The sequence below is a fragment of the Lupinus angustifolius genome, chromosome LG01 (assembly GCF_001865875.1).
Source record: "Lupinus angustifolius cultivar Tanjil chromosome LG01, LupAngTanjil_v1.0, whole genome shotgun sequence".
NCBI classification, from domain to species: Eukaryota; Viridiplantae; Streptophyta; class Magnoliopsida; order Fabales; family Fabaceae; genus Lupinus; species Lupinus angustifolius.
In genome coordinates this window covers 22,539,702-22,557,595 of record NC_032009.1, presented here as the reverse complement: position 1 = coordinate 22,557,595, position 17,894 = coordinate 22,539,702, and the positions used below count along the sequence as shown (strand labels likewise).

The following is a 17,894-nucleotide window of genomic DNA, read 5'->3' as shown; positions in this document are numbered from 1 at the left end:
CAGGCTCAAATTATACATTTGTAATTATGATCTACTCAATGCTCACACAAAGATACATTATATTGTTAAAACTTAAAAGGAGGAGAAGAAAATGACAACAAAAGATGAAGGTGGATGAGTTAAACACAAAAAATTGCTGAGTTTGAATGTTTTTTATATTGATTTTAAAATTTCTTATTCAAATGTTTTTTTAGAGATTATTATATATAAATGTTTTTAAGAAAATACTAGTGTTATAATTTAAGATAAATTATGAGTAATATAATATTTATAATCCAAGAATTAAGTATAACTTTTATATATGTATTTTTTAGAAACTGTTTTTTCTTAATTAAGATTTCTAATTCAGATTTAAAATTAAAACTCTAACTTTTAGTTAGAATGTATATATTTCAATAATTTGTTAATATATAGTGTCGAACAATAAAACTTATGCAATTAATTTAATTACAACTTCTAATTTTCAAGCAAACATTCACATTTTATATTATTTTTCAATGAGTGGGATCCACTTATTCCAAAATTTATATTCTTATTTATTTTTTATCATTTATTTCTTCATTTATTTTTAATTTTCATGTATCAAACAACTAACAAATTATTACATTTTCTTTGTGTTCTTTTTCTCTTCTCAATTTTTCTTTCCTTCATTTTTTTGTTTGTTTTTGTGAACCAAACTTAGTAAATCAAGTTAACATTGAAAATCAATCATCCATTGAAAAAAGAATTTAATATTCTAGATACATTGAAGATTAACATTCTTACAATTATCCACATTGATTTATTTTATTAATTATTATTGACTCTCAAACAAAAAGTAATAGGTTGAAAAAACTTTATTTTAAACTCTTAATATACCCCTACTGCATCATGTTTGGAATTTATAACGTCCACTCATTACTGAATATATTGAGTGGCTTGTGATTTTGGCCTATCGATACGATCAAACATTTTGCCATGGCGTCCCTTCTCAAAGTACCTTCCTTTATCTCTCCTCTTCAGCAAAAGGTGATTTTGAAATTCACCCTGTTTCTTTACCAATCTCATCTTACTTGGGTCAACCCATATCCCTATGCTTGTGCACCATGCTTACAACTTTGAAATTTTGGTCATCTAATATTCATCATAAGTACTTTTAAGTTTAATTCATGTTTATGTTAGAATATATATCAATGTTTTGTTAATAAACATGACTTAAAATAGAATATTATGACATCGTTGGATCTAGGTAGTCGACTCATTTAGTGGATTAAGACTCGGTTGTTGTTGTGTTTTTACTGCGAGGTTAGCAGACTTGGGTGATGGTGTGTTTGTTTCTAAGTTCTTTTTTCCTAATCAAGTTGGTTGATTGTATTTTAATTCATCACCTGCTAAATATTTTATCTTCTGTGCAACTCAGGAAGCATATTTTTATTTACATATTTCTGGTGAGTAACCTATTGAAGCATTTTGCAAGGTGCAAATCTAATGATTCCTAATGCATTAGCTACTCATGGAGTTTAGCTGTCTTAAATTAATATGTAGCTTATTAGGAGTTCTTAGAATTGCTTAGGAAATGTCATGACTAGAATATGATTGTGTTTTACTACTTGTATTTTATTGTTTATGGAAATACCCTAATGGAAACTTGTTTGTCAGTGTGATTTATTCTCTCTGGTCCCTCTTATCCCTTACACCTTGATGGTCCTTTTGTTATGCTTAATATTGTTTTTACTCTATGTTCTTCATGGTAAACTTGATCATTGTCCATTGTCCATTGTCCATTAAGGGCCTGTTTTCGAGTTGAGTTTTGGAGGGAAATGGAAGGTTTGAGAGCCATGAAATACACTGTGAGATGGCTCTGAAGCCTTCCCTTTCTCTTTCCCTCCAAAACTCAACTTGCAAACAGACCCTAAAGAACTAGGAGGGGCAAAAAAGTGTAATTTCTTTGATATTTGAATGCTGCCATTCAGAAAGATTGGTAAAAAATAATAAGCAGCTGCTATTTGGGAGCACCTAAAATCCCTCTACCCGCCGCGTTTGTTTCTTATGTCGCTTTTGTTGGTGGAGGTAAATTCCCTCAAGTGTCTGTCAATGAAAGAAACCAAAGGCACTCAAATTTTTTTGGTGGCATTTCTCAATCAAAATGAAAAAAAAAAACACCAATCAAGGATCTCCAAATCATGTAACTGTCAAGTAGATCCGAACTGAATATCAGCACTTTCTTATTTTCTTTGCAGTGAAGCTGGTTAATTGACATTTTGCAGTATGTCATATAACATGCTTTATCATTTCTGATGCCTAATCTTAATTCTCTTGTTTGTTGACTCTCTTTTCTTATAGTTTAATTATGTCAGCTTTTCGCCCTTCACAAACCTGCCATCCAAATATTATCATGCCAGTACAAGAAATGTGAGATTTCATGTTCCCAACATGACAGTAAAAACTCAAGTGGCTGTTGAAGGGGGTGTTCTTGACAATGAATCGGTCTCTATCAACGAAGAAATTGGTATGTTATTGTTCATTTTCTGCTTTATCAATTTGTTTTAGAGTTGCTTTTGTTTATCCGTTCCTTTTTGTAGTGATTTTAATCTTGCTGTTCCTTTTCAGATTATGGTGTTGTTAGTGTTCACCATGTTGGAATTTTATGTGAGAATCTAGAAAGATCACTTGACTTTTATCAAAACATTCTAGGTATGGCAGTTTTTGAACTAATGCTGTGTTAATTGTGTTTAACAAGAAGGAAGTATTTGAATAACTAAATTCAATGAAATTCAGGCCTCAAGATAAACGAAGCAAGACCACACGATAAGCTTCCATACAAGGGTGCTTGGTTGTGGGTAGGCTCTGAGATGATTCATTTGATGGAGCTTCCGAATCCAGACCCTTTAACAGGACGACCTCAACATGGAGGTCGTGATCGTCATACTTGTATTGCAATTCGCGATGTTTCCAAATTGAAAGCAATCCTTGATAAAGCTGGTACTCCTCCCCTTCTTTAAATAACATATTTGTAGCAGTGCTCCATGGTTTGCATTGCAGCTTTTTAAATGGCATTTTTTCTGTGTTTTGCTACGTTGTAGGTATCCCTTACACACTTAGCCGTTCTGGAAGACCAGCAATCTTTACACGCGATCCCGATGCAAATGCTCTAGAGTTTACACAAATAGATGACTGATGATGCTCTAGGCAGAAATAGATGTATATATGATTGCTTATATGTAAAGGCTTAAGGGATTATAGCTAGTAAGCCTTAGCAAAGTAGCCTGCTAGGCAGATTTAGTGGCACTTTCAAAATGCTATTGGCTTATATTATATCTGTGTGAGGCTTAATGGAACATGGATAATGAGAAATAATGTTGAAAGAAACAAGATTATGGAAAGTGATTTTTCACCAAAAGCTGCTACTGGCTGTGTAAAAAGGGAACATGGGGCTAGTTTGATAGACTGATGAATAGTTAATGCGTTTCAATTAAGCTTATATAGTGAATGGGGTTCAAACTTGTAAGTATAAAATACCTTAAACTATCATAAGAATAATGTTATGTTATAAAGCTTTAAATGTCACAATAAATTACAAAACTTCCTCAGTAGCACTGTAGTTAATTTCATTACATGAAGCATATAAAAGTTTGTGATCATTAAACTTGTACACGTTTCTATACATAATGGAACATTGTCTCACTGTACATTAATATCTTAACTGCTAATATTTCATCTATAATGCACGAAAATTCTTGTCCAGCACATATCTGTCTATAACTGGACTTAAATACAATTCAAACAACGGCTTAACAAAGTATATATACAACTTCTTTTTTCTCTTTTAATAATATTATTCTATTTAAGAGATGCTTTACTTAAATTTCCAAAATTGTTTTACAAACCTATTGGCAAACCAAACTGTTGACAGTTTTCATGGTGCATGTAGAAGTGATCAAAGATTAGCAGTGAGGAATTCTCAATGGGCAAAGTGTAAAGGTTGTTTGAGTTGCCAGCAATCTAATAATCTTTCAAATGCCTTCTAATCAAATGAAGTCACTCCTGATTTCCACTCCTGAATGGCAGAACGTAAAGTTTGGTTTGGAGTCAACATAGAATGCTGGAGTTTGCGCTTTGTCACGGGTGATACATTGTGTTTGCTGAGCCATGCCTTGATTGCTCTGTATTCATAAGTAAAACCATCCGCAGCAATATGTGGATCATCCATTATTTCCTGTATTACTTATTAGTCAGCCAAGAATGTAAACATAAATCTGAAATGATGTGTAACACAGATATCAAAACACACTAATCATTAATCAGATAATTGCAGGTTTTTACCTGAAGGATTGGACAATAATACTGGCTTGGTGTGCCTCTGCTATTTATTCCTACTCTTGCACTAGCATTTGTCACATCAGAAAGTCTTTTGAGCACGGGAAGAACTTCAGTGTCAAGTTCTGGTCTATCTCTGCATCTAAGTTCAACGCATCTAAGGGCGATTTGGGCCAACTCTGCTGCCTCTTCCAGTGGCCAATCTCCAGCTGATCTATCTAAAATATCACGGAAGGAACCTTTTATAATTGCATCTTCTACGGTCATAATAACTCCTCGTGCATGGCGACCAGTTAACAATTGGAGAGTTATGACTCCAAAAGCATATACATCTGATTTTGGTCGGAGGGTGCCAGTCCTCTGATACTCTGGATCCATGTAGTGTATAGTTCCAGCAATCACCGATTCTCTGTACTCTGTGACATTGTCAGGCACAACATCTTCAAGGAGTTTAGCCAGTCCTACATCTGAAATTTTGCTCACGTAATTTCTGTCTAACAAGATATTGCCAGGTTTCATATCTCGATGAACAATAGGCTCTGGCTTGGCGTTATGCAAGAATGAGAGCCCACAAGCCATTTCAAAAGCTATATGGAATCTAACATACCAAGGCAGAGGTGCTTTTCCCTTGCTGAAAAGATAATCTTCAAGACTACCATTTTCCATGTATTCATAAACAAGACAACCCTTCTCAGGACATCCTCCAAGTAACAAAACCATATTTGGATGGTGTAGCTGACTAAGAATCTCAACCTGAAAGAAACAGAAGAGAACAGGAAGGAGCACAAGTTTAGACATTTGAATATTACGTATTAGCTTTCTGTTGTTATTGCAACATTCAAATATTAAATTAAACAGCAACAACCAAGCTCCTTTCCACTAAGACATTTGAAAAAACTTGTAATTAGAAACCATTGAAAAATGAGCATGAGCTTGAAACTTTAATAACTTTTAAATCTGCAAGGTTTCAGATAAGGGGAACTGCAGCCTACAAGTGAGAGAGAGAAACAAGAATAAATCCTGATGAAGCTAGATCATCGAAGGATTAGCTGTTCTGAATTCTGATTAGTAACTTTTTCATAAATTAAAATTTCCTGTGGGGATAGTACTATAGTCGATTTTAAAAATTCCCAAAGTAATTGGGTCTCGATGTTGCATTTCTAATGTTTATAAGGCAGTTCATGCTTTAGAACTTTTAAAATATTTATGAAGAACTCCGTCAGATAGACATGACGATTTAGAGAGTTCAATGTCTCAGAAACTTCCGCTCATGTTAATAACTTCTAAAGGAAGAATAAACAGAGCACAAGCAAAACCTCTATAAGAAATTCTTCTTTCTTGTTCATTGCATCGTAGTGCAAAACCTTTACAGCTACTGGTGTGTGATCCAGAGTGCACTTGTAAACTTTCCCGTACCCTCCTTCACCAATTATCAAGTCCTCGGAGAAGAAGTCTGTCGCTATCTGGATTTCATCTATAGTGTACTTTCTGTATCTCCTATCATTTGAGAGCAATGTATCCACTATTCTCCGCTTTTCTATGAATTCTCTTGCAACATTAAGTTCAGCCAACTGTCTTTCATATGACTCTTTGGCAAACATTTCTTTTGCCTCCTCAAGCTCCTTCATGACTTTTAAATACTTTGTATTCTCTTCAGCAGCAATCTTTCTCAAGGTCTCCTCTCTTTTCAGGGAATCATTTACTCTTTTAGCTTCTTCAAGAGATTCAGAAGAGAGTAAAAGGGCCTGCAAGTGAAGACATGCATTGAATGTAAAAAGAGCCAAAGCATGTCTTGAAGACTTAAAGACATAAGTTACTCTTATTGGGGCATAACTAATGTGAACTAAAAAAATGGCAGCCCGGTGCACAGAACTCCCACCCAGTGGGGTCTGGGAAGGGTAGATGTATGCAATCTTACTCTCACAAGCGGAGAGGTTATTTCTAGGATTTGAATTCATGACTTCCACATCACAAGGGGAGCAACCTTACCGTTGCATCGAGGATCACCCTCTGGCATAACTAATGTGAACTGCAAGCTCTAAATATAGTTTTAGCAACTCTTTTTAGCTACTGCAGCACAATAAAGCCAACATAGCTATAGCTTTTAAAACTAATTTTTGAATCATCAACTTCTTAAAAAAAGTGCATGAGCTTAATGTTTGAATAAGATGACAACCAATTTGATTTTTTATTATTGAATTTGGATGATTTTAAGATTGTTGGTCAGATTTTAGTTATTCAAAATTTATACATAAATAACTAGTAAGCAGTAGAATATCTTCTTAAGAGTTGAGAGAAATCATTTGTAATTTCTACTAACAAATTATTTTCAGTGGGAGCCTCGTGCATTGGACCACCCTTTTTTATACTTTTTGCAGGTACCAACTTTGGCGATGAAAAAAAAACAGGAAAGAGTATAGCTGAATTAGATACACTGTAACACAGACATGTAATGATGTAATCCCCTGAACCTGATCCCTTCTATGAACAAAAGAGAAACCATAATCTCACCTTGCTTTGAGCATGAACCAACTCTTCACATGCTTGTTTGTACATTGCAACAGTATTCTGCAACTCCAGCTGTAGACGTTCCACTTCTTCTTGCACGGCTAACTGCATAAGTACGCATCACATCAATACCACTGCTGTTCCTAAAAAGGAAAGAAAGAAAAGAAACTACCTGTTCACGTTGTACAGAAGCTATGGAATCAAATGAGTGGAGGCTAAAAGTTTCAAAATCATCATCACAATTTTCTAGATTTTGTTCTTCATTTCTAGTATGATTTTCAAAAGAACTCCTACGACTAGATATCTGAAGACCGATGTAACTACGAGCTGATATTGACAAAAACTTGAAATTTTTTGGACTTTCAGGTTCTGCTGAGGATGAGTTAAATCTAGATGCTTCGCTACCAATGCCAGCGCCATTTTCTCCTTTATTCATTTGAGTAGACATTGAGTACCTTGAACTAGTCTCTGTAAGGGGGAAATTAAGAAAATTAGAAACTTGACAAGTTTTACAAAGATTTTATTCACTCTATCGAAAGAATGATAACAAATGAATAAGGAATCAGCTGTAGACATGAAGATCTTAATCAAAATGCCAAAACTTCAACATACCATAAGAAGCTGAAGCTGAAGAATCGGACAGCTTCGATATAATTCTATCTCGAGCTATAAGATATACATCACAGCTGTCAGGTGCACATCTTAGAACAGTTGTTGGTATCCCTGGTCCTTTTAGCTTCCTGGACAAAAGAAAAACTGAAATTCAGGAGAAGCAACCAAAAGAGGCACTGTTCTGAAATTCTTCACAGTCTGTTCTCTTTCTTTGGTGAATTGTTTTTGAAAACTAATTTCACGATCTTCATAGTTTCAATGAATTTTTTGGTATTAGAGACAGATTTAGCATGCAAGTGCCAAACACCTGATTGCAAAAATGCAATTACATGATATATATATACAAACGGAAGTTAAATCAAGTTGATCCATTATATAAAAGCTCATGGGCATATCATAATAAAAATATCATTTGAGTTTTAAGAGAGACCCATTAAATTACTGTAAGATTGGTATGCAGGGATGAATAGCAAAAGAATGACTGAATGAGACATGTATGCTTTGATGAGTTTAATATTAAGAAACACGTACCTTGTTATAAAATTTGAGGAGTAAGAGCCCATCACTAACATTTGGATCCCAGACTCCGAGATAAAGCTAAGAAGTGCATTAGCAGGATTGTCATCTTCTAGAAGCAAGGTTTCCACCTATAACATTTCCAGATTAATTTATGAGTTTAATTGTAATATACTATCAAGTAATCATACATGAATGATATCATGATAGAGCATTTTGGTATCATTCAATCCATGTAGGCTATAGTTGATCCCACCTAGTGAAATTAAGTCTTGGTTGTTTTGGTACTTAGGGAGAAGAAAAAGAAACTTACAGTGTTTATTTTGCAGAGTTTCTTGAATGGAACAAAGATTTCTTCAGATCTTTGTTTCACATCATGCATGTAAGTTGCAAGCACATCGTTATCTGCTTCCGAAATAGGAATATATTCTCCACCTGTGAATTCGAAATCCCAAAACAACACCAATGCATTTCAGTTATCAAAAATTTAAAATCATCATCTGCAGTTAATCACACATATTACACCAAAAAGGTACTAACTACTTGTTCTATCCCGGTCATCAGAATATTTCACCTGCCCGGATTTGTCCTCTCTCCCAAACGACCAAGGTCCGGGTACGGCTAGTTGAGGGACTTCTCAGGCTCATTGACTGGACTCACTAGGCCGTGTTTGGGACCACCTCCGCCTGACATGCCGCCAACAATGCACTGTCATACCACCTACAATCCCACCTACCCTTCTAACAACAAGACAAAGACAGGCCTGAGATGCAGCTATCAGACCTGTCACAAGCAATAAGTCAACTATGCACAAAGTATAGACCTGCCAAACCCGCCTGAGATGGGAAAAGCAGCCCTCGACAGGCCATAATGGTCGGACAGGCCAACAGTATCCTCCATACCTACTCATCCATCTCAACCACGATAAATAAGGATCTCCTCCAATAGGAAATATCTCTATTCATCACTATCCCCTCATTACTTATTCTCTAATCTAAAATATACTATCTGCTTCCTACCACCAATATACTTTATATTGACTTCATCTTCGGACAACCTTTTCATGTACCTCCATCAGCCAGTCCAAGTCAACCTCCCTCTAGATACGAGAAGAACTCATATCCGGACCTCTAGTCCGACCAAACCGTTCATCCACAAATGTACACTACTACTCTACTCCTAACCGTGGAAAATTTAAGTTCCCAGTTAATCCAATTTTTGTAATTTCTAATTGATAAGGGGGAAAAAGCTTATTCATAAAGATAACAATGATGCTTAGAAATTACTATTTTATATAAGTTTCAGAGAAGGAAAGTAGTGAATGATTGAAATAATAAGAAAACGTACTTGGGGTTGGAATTGAAGTGATCGCAGGGATGACGTGGACTAAGATGAACCTATCAGCTTGAGGCAAGAGATTCTCGACCGCCCAATCTACGGCTCGACAGCTACCCCTACCGGTGCCGGAGCCACTAGTAACGGCGACGGCAAGTGTTCTGAGTCCGCCGCCGGCGGCGAGGGAGGTTGACATTTTTGTATATGATTGAGAATGGTGTGAGTTGGTGGGTCAACTAGAACTTGCTTGCTTCTATTACTTCCTTTATTTGGTCCTTCACGCCTTTGGTTTAATGAATAAATATTCATGGGTCAACTTATTTCAATCGAGATTCTCCATTGTCCCCAACAATTATAATGTATCATTTAATTAAATAAAAAAATTATAAAACTGGAGTACATTAATTGATGTGATTTAATTGTATAGAGACAAAAAAAATATGGTTTTTTAGGACAAGTGATTTCTCTTTCGACTTGTTTACCTTATCCATATTAAACATCCAACAATAAATAAAAGAGAGGGTAACATTATAGATTAACGATCAATGATGCAGCCTAAGAATATTCTTAGAATATTTTTGTATGCATCATTTTCTCTAAATAAAATGTGAAGATAATTATTATATAGGAAAGTAATGTTGTAAATCCAATAATTTTTGGGATTGAACCATCTCTACTTATTTTTAACACAGGAGTTTGAACGAATTTACATTCAAAATGTTTAGTCTTATAAATGGAACACACGAAATAAGAATATAGTTGAGTTAATGCTTACGAGACTTAAATAACTGTGGTGCTACTTTTAGGTTGAGTTAGATGTATTAGAAATTAAATTACAATTATAAGAGAAATTGTTAAATCTTTGGAATACAATTAACTCTACCGTTGATGAAGACAACAATTCATGACAGCTCAATAATATTAAAAAGTAAATATGTGTAATTTTTTCCTTTTAACAATTAAGATTTAAGAGGCATAAACATTACTTCCCATTGTCCATTAAACAAAAACGGGAGGCAAGAATTTCATGGAATGTTCTTAAAGCAAATTCCCAGTTGAATCTGACCAATTATTGGTTCCTCTAACCAATAGCTACTTATTACTACAAAATTTCATTACCCTGCTAAGATTCCTCCTCAATCATCATTGTTGATGTTAGATACACAAATAATCATTATATACCAAACAAGATCCTCTGTCTTAAAAAACATTTATCTTTATGTTTCTAACCAATAGTATTTGTTAAAATAATATAAAATATTAATTTATGTTTTTTATAATTTTTTTTCCAATTAAATAACATATTTTGATTGGTTTGGTATATTATTGAAGATACGAATAGGTACAAGAGATCTTCATACTATGTACATACATTTAATGGCTTATGTTTTTTTTTTGGAAGAGTTGAAACTTAACATGATTGGGAGCTTTTATGTCTAAATATTCAGAAATTTAATCATATTGTTCTCCTCATGAATAGATAAGTTTTTTTTCTTTTCAAAACCATCTATTAAAAAAACTAGAAGTTTAATATCTTTAATTTCTCAATAAAACTTATTCATCTTTTATTTTTATTCTCACTCTCATAAAGTTAAGAAAACTCATACATAAAAAGATAATTGTTTAAAAAAAAGATAGTTGTCTGATCCTTTCCATTCCTTCATTTGTTAAGGTAGTTTATATACAAGATAAAATAATACAGTAAGAGAAAAATATGTATGAATGAATAGTGTAAGAATTTTTTACAAACCATGTATTATTCATTGTGCATATTTAATTATTGTTATAAAAGAATAATGAATATCTCTTTCATTGTCAATTGGTGTTGAGATAAAAAAATGTTCTTTAGTCATAGGTTAAATGTAATATTTTTTGTCTAATGCCGTGGTGGGAAATAAGTCTCACATCATCTATTAGATATATATAATTTTTTTTATTAATAGTACATAAATATCACACTCATAAATTAATTATTGTTTAAAAAATACTAACTATTACACGAGGGGATGGAGAGAATCTTCATACCTAGAACTGGGATATATATTGCAATATTTTTCAAGATAATAATATAAAACATTATTAATGTTAACTATACCTGAAAATACATTGTTTTTAAAGTTACAATTCAAAACTGTTGCACTAAGCTTCAGGTTGGGTTTGTTGTAGCAGTTATCAACTATATCTTCTGAGTTACGTGGTGCTATTACCATGCATGTTAAATTGACCCATGTAAGTGAAACAAAAGCAAAGAAGATTGCATCACGTATTTGAGAGCTTTGGAGTTTATCTCTTCTCATACCATTCTCAAAAGTTAAGTGCGATACTAGCTTTAAGGCCAACAAATATTCAGTGGATTCCTATATCATGGTCACTTTTATTGTTATTTGTAATCAAGGCACTATGCATGCGCGGTTGTTTCATTATCCATTATTCCATTTTAATGCAACCTAATGTAAGTGCAGCTTTATTGGTGGCTGCATTATTCTATTCAAGCTTATATAATTAAGAATTTCATCCTCATTTTTAGCACATGTCAAGGCTATACTTTTTATCAAGTCTGCAAGTGCAAGCTTAACATGAACGCAAGCTTGTATAGTTTATGTTGGATGAGACTGCGATCACAAGCCTCCAACCACCGGGAGTTTCATTGTTATCAGGTTATCGGAAGAGTAGAGAGCCATAAGTGAAACAACACGTCTTGAACCAAAACCTTAAGGCGTTAATTTTATGAACTTTTTCTATCCATAAATTGTTTTCCTCATTCTCTCATCTTGCATTCAATGTGGGACTTCACGATTGAATAAACACAACAGTTTATACCATGCGTTGTATAAAATATATGTCCATCTTAATGGAATTCCTATTTGTCTTCAACCTGCTAGGGTTTATTTATTTATTATCTTGAAGAGGTAAAAGTGATGTTCTTCTGAAAGTGGGTATGTATATATGGCAAATGTGTCCGTTGAATATTGATAATAAAGACAAGTTTGTAGCATATATAGTGCTTCTAGCATATGTGTCCGTTGCCACTTGCCACCCCATCAAGAATAGTTCTGATTGGACTGTGATATGAAGTTACTATAATCATAAGCTAATCAATGGAACTTCATGACCAAGCACCACCATGCATGGGTATAATATTAAGAAAATTGTTGGTCATTAAAATATCATCGTGAAAGAATCTTAATTCATGCATGTGCAACTTGTAATATAAGTAAGACAAATTGAAGCGTTATATATTTATATATCCCTGGTTGTGTACTGACTCATGATTCATGAACTTCAGAGAAAATGTTCAAATTGGAGATGGAGTTTGTGTTTTCAATTAAATTTTGGGGTGTAAATAAGTAGTTTGTGCTTCTCATCTTAATAATATACTCACAAATAACCTATCAATAAACAAATAGTCGGAATTTTTTTTGATCGGAAATTGTTAGTATGTTAGTTGTTAATATGTTAGTATTTTGTTGTAGATGAGACTTCATCCTCAACCTCCTACACCCTACCATCAAACCATCCTTATAACTCCCATTTTTGTTGATGGTGGGACTCGAACCCACAACCTCGGAAATTAACTGGTGTACTTTTAAATCGAATTACTTAATGCATCAAACAAATTCATAGTACAGCATATAGGTCCATTTTCAATATTGACAATTGATTTAAGTGTATTTATACTTGCTTTTTTATTAAACTTATACAAATCAATGGTCCGTGTTGAAAATGCATCAATACTCTCATACAAGTACGATCATATTGAAGAATTCTCCATATTTTTAAAGTTTTAATACAATATCATGTTAGGTTAAAGAGCCTAGAGTAAATTAGATATGCAAATGAGTCAAAAAGAGAATTTTACACCAAATGTTAACTTAAAATCATAAAACATTAGACCTAAGGATTCATCTACTTCTAACATATTCGAATTAAGAACTGATATGGATTTCAACATCCATACTTTAATTTGCAACACAGCAAACTACACTGTTACTTTTATTACATCATTGTGAGGGTAATTGATGTAAATGCATAAGTCCGACTTAAGTGCGTGCCCTAAAAAGTTCTTAAGGAAAGGAATTTTAAATCTTAACGGATATATTTTCTTATTGAAGTGTTGAATTCAGTCAAACAAAACACTAGGTCACCAGCACTAAGAAGCAAATTTAGTCAAGTGGTGTTTCAATGGGAAATATATAATACTAATATCTCTCTCATCATCTGTCTATAAATTAAGCCTTTAGCTAGGTTTTCAAAACCCATCCGTGTGTAGCTTTTACTATACTTTGCATCTTAGCTTGTCTTAGAGTTAAACCTTGCAAAGTAACAATAATGAAGAGATCAAGTAGCTCTAGCAGATATTACTTTGGCCTAACCAATATGTTCCTGTTGGTTTTGGTAGTGAGGTCCCAATTAACATCAGATTTCTATAAGTCAACGTGTCCTAACCTTACCCAAATTGTAAGGAAAGAGGTTAAAAAAGCTTTAATCAATGAGATGCGAATGGGGGCTTCTTTGCTTCGTCTTCACTTTCATGATTGCTTTGTGAATGTAAGTTTCATTAGTCAGTAAACAAGGATCTGTTATCCTAAACTATGTCCTAAATCGTGTCATACACAAATGAAAACATATTATATCAGTTAAAGATTTTAAATATTCATTATTTTTCTATTTTTGATTCATTGTCATTGATATATCATCAGGGTTGTGATGGATCAATACTACTAGATGGTGGTGATGATGGTGAAAAGTTAGCTCTTCCTAACGTGAACTCTGTGAGGGGATTTGATGTTGTAGATACAATCAAAAGTTCTGTGGAGAATTCATGCAGTGGAGTTGTCTCTTGTGCTGATATATTAGCCATAGCTGCAAGAGATTCTGTTTCCCTAGTAAATATGCTCCAATCCAACTATAAACTCTTTACCCTATACACTGTTTTCTTGATTAATTTTACTTATTTCATTGAACATATGCATGAGAAGGAATTACACAAAGTTGGAACCTATGGTTAACTTTAATTTCCATGCAACCAAGCACCCACAAATCCTTCAGTTATATATTTATACACTGATCTTAAGATGGAGTGATTAAATAGTTAAAAAATAATATTCCATCACGTTCCTACAACATATGTGGCAGTATATATATATATATATATATATATATAAACTCTTTTTTTCTTTCTGAAATGATGAAATTTTGTTGAGCATAAATAATTATATAATCTGTAATGTTTGTAGAGTGGTGGTCCTTCATGGACTGTTCTTCTTGGACGAAGAGATGGATCAATCTCAAATGGAACACTGGCAAATATTGTGCTTCCTTCTCCATTTGATCCATTGGATACAATCATTTCAAAGTTTACTAATGCTGGTCTCAATCTCACAGACGTTGTTTCTTTATCAGGTAATTAATATACTTAACTTCATCATCTCCTCTATTCTTTATAAGTGAACTTAAATATATTAAGGAAAATGTTTATCTTTCACCCAAAATAAGGGTGTAAAATGGTGTAGAGAAATTAAAAGATATAGGAAGATAAAGAGAGAAAATAATATATACGATTGATTTTGTGATACAAAGGATATGAGAAAGATAGAAAGTGAAGTGAGGTAAGAGAAAAATGTGTAGAAATATGAACTCAAATAATTAAGATATGTTGTCTAAGATTTTGCTTAACATGTTTTCTCGGGTCAATCATAATAAATCAAGAAGCAGTAATAATAATCAATGTTTAAAATTTTCAATTAAGATGTTTTCATTAATTGTGATAATATATGAGATAAGATCTGAAACTAAGACTAACGAGTATCTTTTGGTTTTATGTATATCAGTATAGTTTTTTAACTAATTTATTGGTTGAATTATTTGTGAAGGTGCACATACTATTGGGCGTTCAAGGTGTGCACTGTTTAGCAATAGATTATTCAACTTCTCAGGAACAGGATCACCAGACATTACAATAGAAACTTCCATGCTCAGTGACTTGCAAAATCTGTGTCCTCAAAATGGAGATGGAAATGTAACTGCTGTTCTTGATAGAAACTCATCAGATTTATTTGACAACCACTACTTCAAGAACTTGCTCATTGGAAAGGGCCTTCTGAGTTCTGATCAGATTCTATTTTCTAGTGACCTTGCTAATTCAACTTCTAAGCCTTTAGTTCAAAGCTATAGCAATGATAGTGGACTTTTCTTATTAGACTTTGCAAATTCTATGATCAAGATGGGTAATATAAATCCAAAAACTGGGTCTAATGGAGAGATTAGGAGTAACTGCAGGGTGATAAATTCATAGTGATATACATCTAGGCTTTGCAAAAAAACATGGAATAAGCTTAATTAAGATAAGCTATATGATATTTGTGTATTAGGTTGGTGTTATGATGTTAGTTGTAATATATATTGTGACTTGTAAGGAAGTTAGTACTTTGTAGAGTAAAAAGTGAAAACAAAAATAAAGAAATATGTTAAGAACAACCTTGTTTCCAGATATGTGAATGTTGGAGACCTGCATAGTGCACAATAACATTTTTCACCGCCATTAACAATGTCTATTTCACTACATGCATACTATTTGAATGTTTATTTGCCTTCATTTTTTCATACCTTGATTTTCAGAAAATAAAAGTTTCTGTTTCATAAAGGATGACCAAACTCATTCAGGAAATTAATTTGGTTTTGCAAGTGAATAGCTAATTATCTAAGTCTTTAAATGTAAGAATCAAAACAAGCTAAGCTTAAGTTACTTTTGTTAAATGTATTTTAGTTATTAGTAATCCTAACTTCCTATGTATTGGCCCTTTGGCCTTATCTCTATTATTAATTCCATTTGCATTTCTCCTCTCCCTTCTCTCTTCTTCTTCTCCTCTCCCTTCTCTCTTCCTTCCTATGCAGCTGATCTAACATGGTATCAAGAGCAAGGTTTGCTAAGGCCACAGCTTTCTGTTCATGCTTATGGGTTCCATCATCTTTTCTTCATCTTTTCAGTGGTAGATCAGCCTCCGCATTTCGCAGATCGGAGATCTCAGTTTCAGATTCGTAGTTTTCGTTGAGCGAATTTTTCAGGTTTTCTGTTTCTCTTTCCCTTTGCATTTCGATTTCCCTGCTGTTGTGCTTGTTAGTTATGGCAACTGAAAGAGATGATTCTTTGCAATCCATTAGTGTGCAACTAAATGGATCTTCCAACTATGCATATTGGAGTTATGTGATGAGAAATTTTCTGATTGGTAAACGAATGTGGGGATATGTTTCTGGAACTTTTGTTAAACCTACAAATAGTGCTACTGAAAATTATGCAAAGGAGTTAGAAACTTGGGAAGTGAATAACTCGAAAATTATTACTTGGATTAATAATTCTGTTTCGCAATCTATTGGTGTTCAACTTGCAAAATATGATTCAGCATCTCAGGTTTGGGAGCACCTTAAACGATTGTATGTGCAGTCCAATTTTGCAAAACAATATCAGTTAGAGATTGATATTCGAGCTCTCCAACAACATAGCATGAGCATCCAAGAGTTTTATTCTGCTATGACTAATCTTTGGGACCAATTGGCACTCACTGAATCTGCAGAATTGCAAGCATTCACACCGTACACTGATCGCCGGGAACAACAGCGTTTAGTACAGTTTTTGATGGCTCTTCGGAATGATTTTGAAGGCCTACGTGGTTCCATTTTGCATCGCACTCCTCTGCCATCTGTTGACTCTGTTGTTAATGAACTTTTAGCTGAAGAAGTTCGTTTGAAGTCCCACTCTGAAAAGGGAATTGTTGACAAAGGGATTCTGCCAAGCCCCTCTGTGTTTGCTGCTCCTGTTGTGAAAGGAAAATCTCAAGGCAGAGTCAATTATGATGAATGTAGCTTCTATAAGGAAAAGGGTCATTGGAAGGATCAATGTCCAAAATTATTGACGAAGGAGCAACCTTATCAACCACCTCAGTCGAAATACAGGAACTTTCAGCACACATCTCAATCTTCCAATGTTGCTGCTGCTACTGCTGTTTCTCCATCTGCCACCCCTGGGATGGTTCACTCTGGGTCTAACATGTCTGACCTGGTAGAACAATTTCAGAAGTTTCTTGCATCTCAGCCCAATGCTATGTCAGTCTCTCCTAATGTAGGTCTGTCTTCTGCTGGCTCATCAGGTATATCATCCTCCATATGGATCCTTGACTCTGGAGCGTCCCATCATATGTCATCTGACTTTAAATCTTTTACATCTGTACATAAGTCGTCCTGTGTATCTGTTATGACTGCTGATGGAACTCCTATGTTATTGGAAGGAGTTGGTTCTGTTTCTACACCTAAACTATCTCTCTCTGATGTTTATTATATACCTAACCTCACTTTAAGTCTTGCTTCTGTTAGTCAACTGTGTGATTCTGGTTTCTCAATCTTATTTTCCTCAACTCATTGTTATGTGCAGGATCCTCAATCGAATAGGCTGATTGGGACAGGCCATAGACAGGGGGGCTTTATATTTTGGATGAACTGAAGCTTCCACATGTGGCAGCTCCTACTGTTGATTTATCATCTTTTCGTTTGAATTTGTCTTCTTCTAAGTTTTATTTATGGCATTCTCGTCTGGGTCATGTATCTTCTCCTCGTTTGAAATACTTAGCATCAAC

At 34.1% G+C, this 17,894-nt stretch overlaps 3 protein-coding genes across 3 annotated transcripts; 2 read left to right on the top strand and 1 right to left on the bottom strand.

The window, feature by feature from the left end:
* LOC109356160 lies at positions 889 to 3,379 on the top strand. The gene is made up of 5 exons (XM_019599497.1): positions 889 to 1,008; positions 2,323 to 2,488; positions 2,590 to 2,673; positions 2,758 to 2,961; positions 3,063 to 3,379. Exons 1-5 carry the CDS (start codon positions 958 to 960, stop codon positions 3,155 to 3,157), a joined length of 600 nt encoding a protein of 199 aa, XP_019455042.1. The 5' UTR covers positions 889 to 957; the 3' UTR covers positions 3,158 to 3,379.
* LOC109356152 (U-box domain-containing protein 34-like) lies at positions 3,645 to 9,542 on the bottom strand. The gene is made up of 9 exons (XM_019599491.1): positions 9,280 to 9,542; positions 8,246 to 8,367; positions 7,948 to 8,063; positions 7,417 to 7,544; positions 6,977 to 7,272; positions 6,808 to 6,909; positions 5,613 to 6,041; positions 4,303 to 5,049; positions 3,645 to 4,195 (listed from the first exon to the last, which is right to left on the bottom strand). Exons 1-9 carry the CDS (start codon positions 9,461 to 9,463, stop codon positions 4,004 to 4,006), a joined length of 2,316 nt encoding a protein of 771 aa, XP_019455036.1. The 5' UTR covers positions 9,464 to 9,542; the 3' UTR covers positions 3,645 to 4,003.
* Positions 13,537 to 15,569, top strand: LOC109356144 (peroxidase N-like). The gene is made up of 4 exons (XM_019599484.1): positions 13,537 to 13,815; positions 13,968 to 14,153; positions 14,505 to 14,670; positions 15,141 to 15,569. The coding sequence occupies exons 1-4, from the start codon at positions 13,597 to 13,599 to the stop codon at positions 15,560 to 15,562; spliced, it is 993 nt and encodes a 330-aa protein (XP_019455029.1). The 5' UTR covers positions 13,537 to 13,596; the 3' UTR covers positions 15,563 to 15,569.

Coding starts and splice junctions, on each gene's coding strand:
- LOC109356160 (XM_019599497.1), top strand. CDS start 958: ATGGCGTCCCTTCTCAAAGTACCTTCCTTTATCTCTCCTCTTCAGCAA. Junction 2,674..2,757: donor CTTTTATCAAAACATTCTAG/GTATGGCAGTTT, acceptor AATGAAATTCAG/GCCTCAAGATAAACGAAGCA. Junction 2,962..3,062: donor AGCAATCCTTGATAAAGCTG/GTACTCCTCCCC, acceptor GCTACGTTGTAG/GTATCCCTTACACACTTAGC.
- LOC109356152 (XM_019599491.1), bottom strand. CDS start 9,463: ATGTCAACCTCCCTCGCCGCCGGCGGCGGACTCAGAACACTTGCCGTC. Junction 8,368..9,279: donor CACTTCAATTCCAACCCCAA/GTACGTTTTCTT, acceptor TCGAATTCACAG/GTGGAGAATATATTCCTATT. Junction 7,273..7,416: donor TTCAGCTTCAGCTTCTTATG/GTATGTTGAAGT, acceptor TCCCCCTTACAG/AGACTAGTTCAAGGTACTCA.
- LOC109356144 (XM_019599484.1), top strand. CDS start 13,597: ATGAAGAGATCAAGTAGCTCTAGCAGATATTACTTTGGCCTAACCAAT. Junction 14,154..14,504: donor CAAGAGATTCTGTTTCCCTA/GTAAATATGCTC, acceptor TAATGTTTGTAG/AGTGGTGGTCCTTCATGGAC. Junction 14,671..15,140: donor AGACGTTGTTTCTTTATCAG/GTAATTAATATA, acceptor TTATTTGTGAAG/GTGCACATACTATTGGGCGT.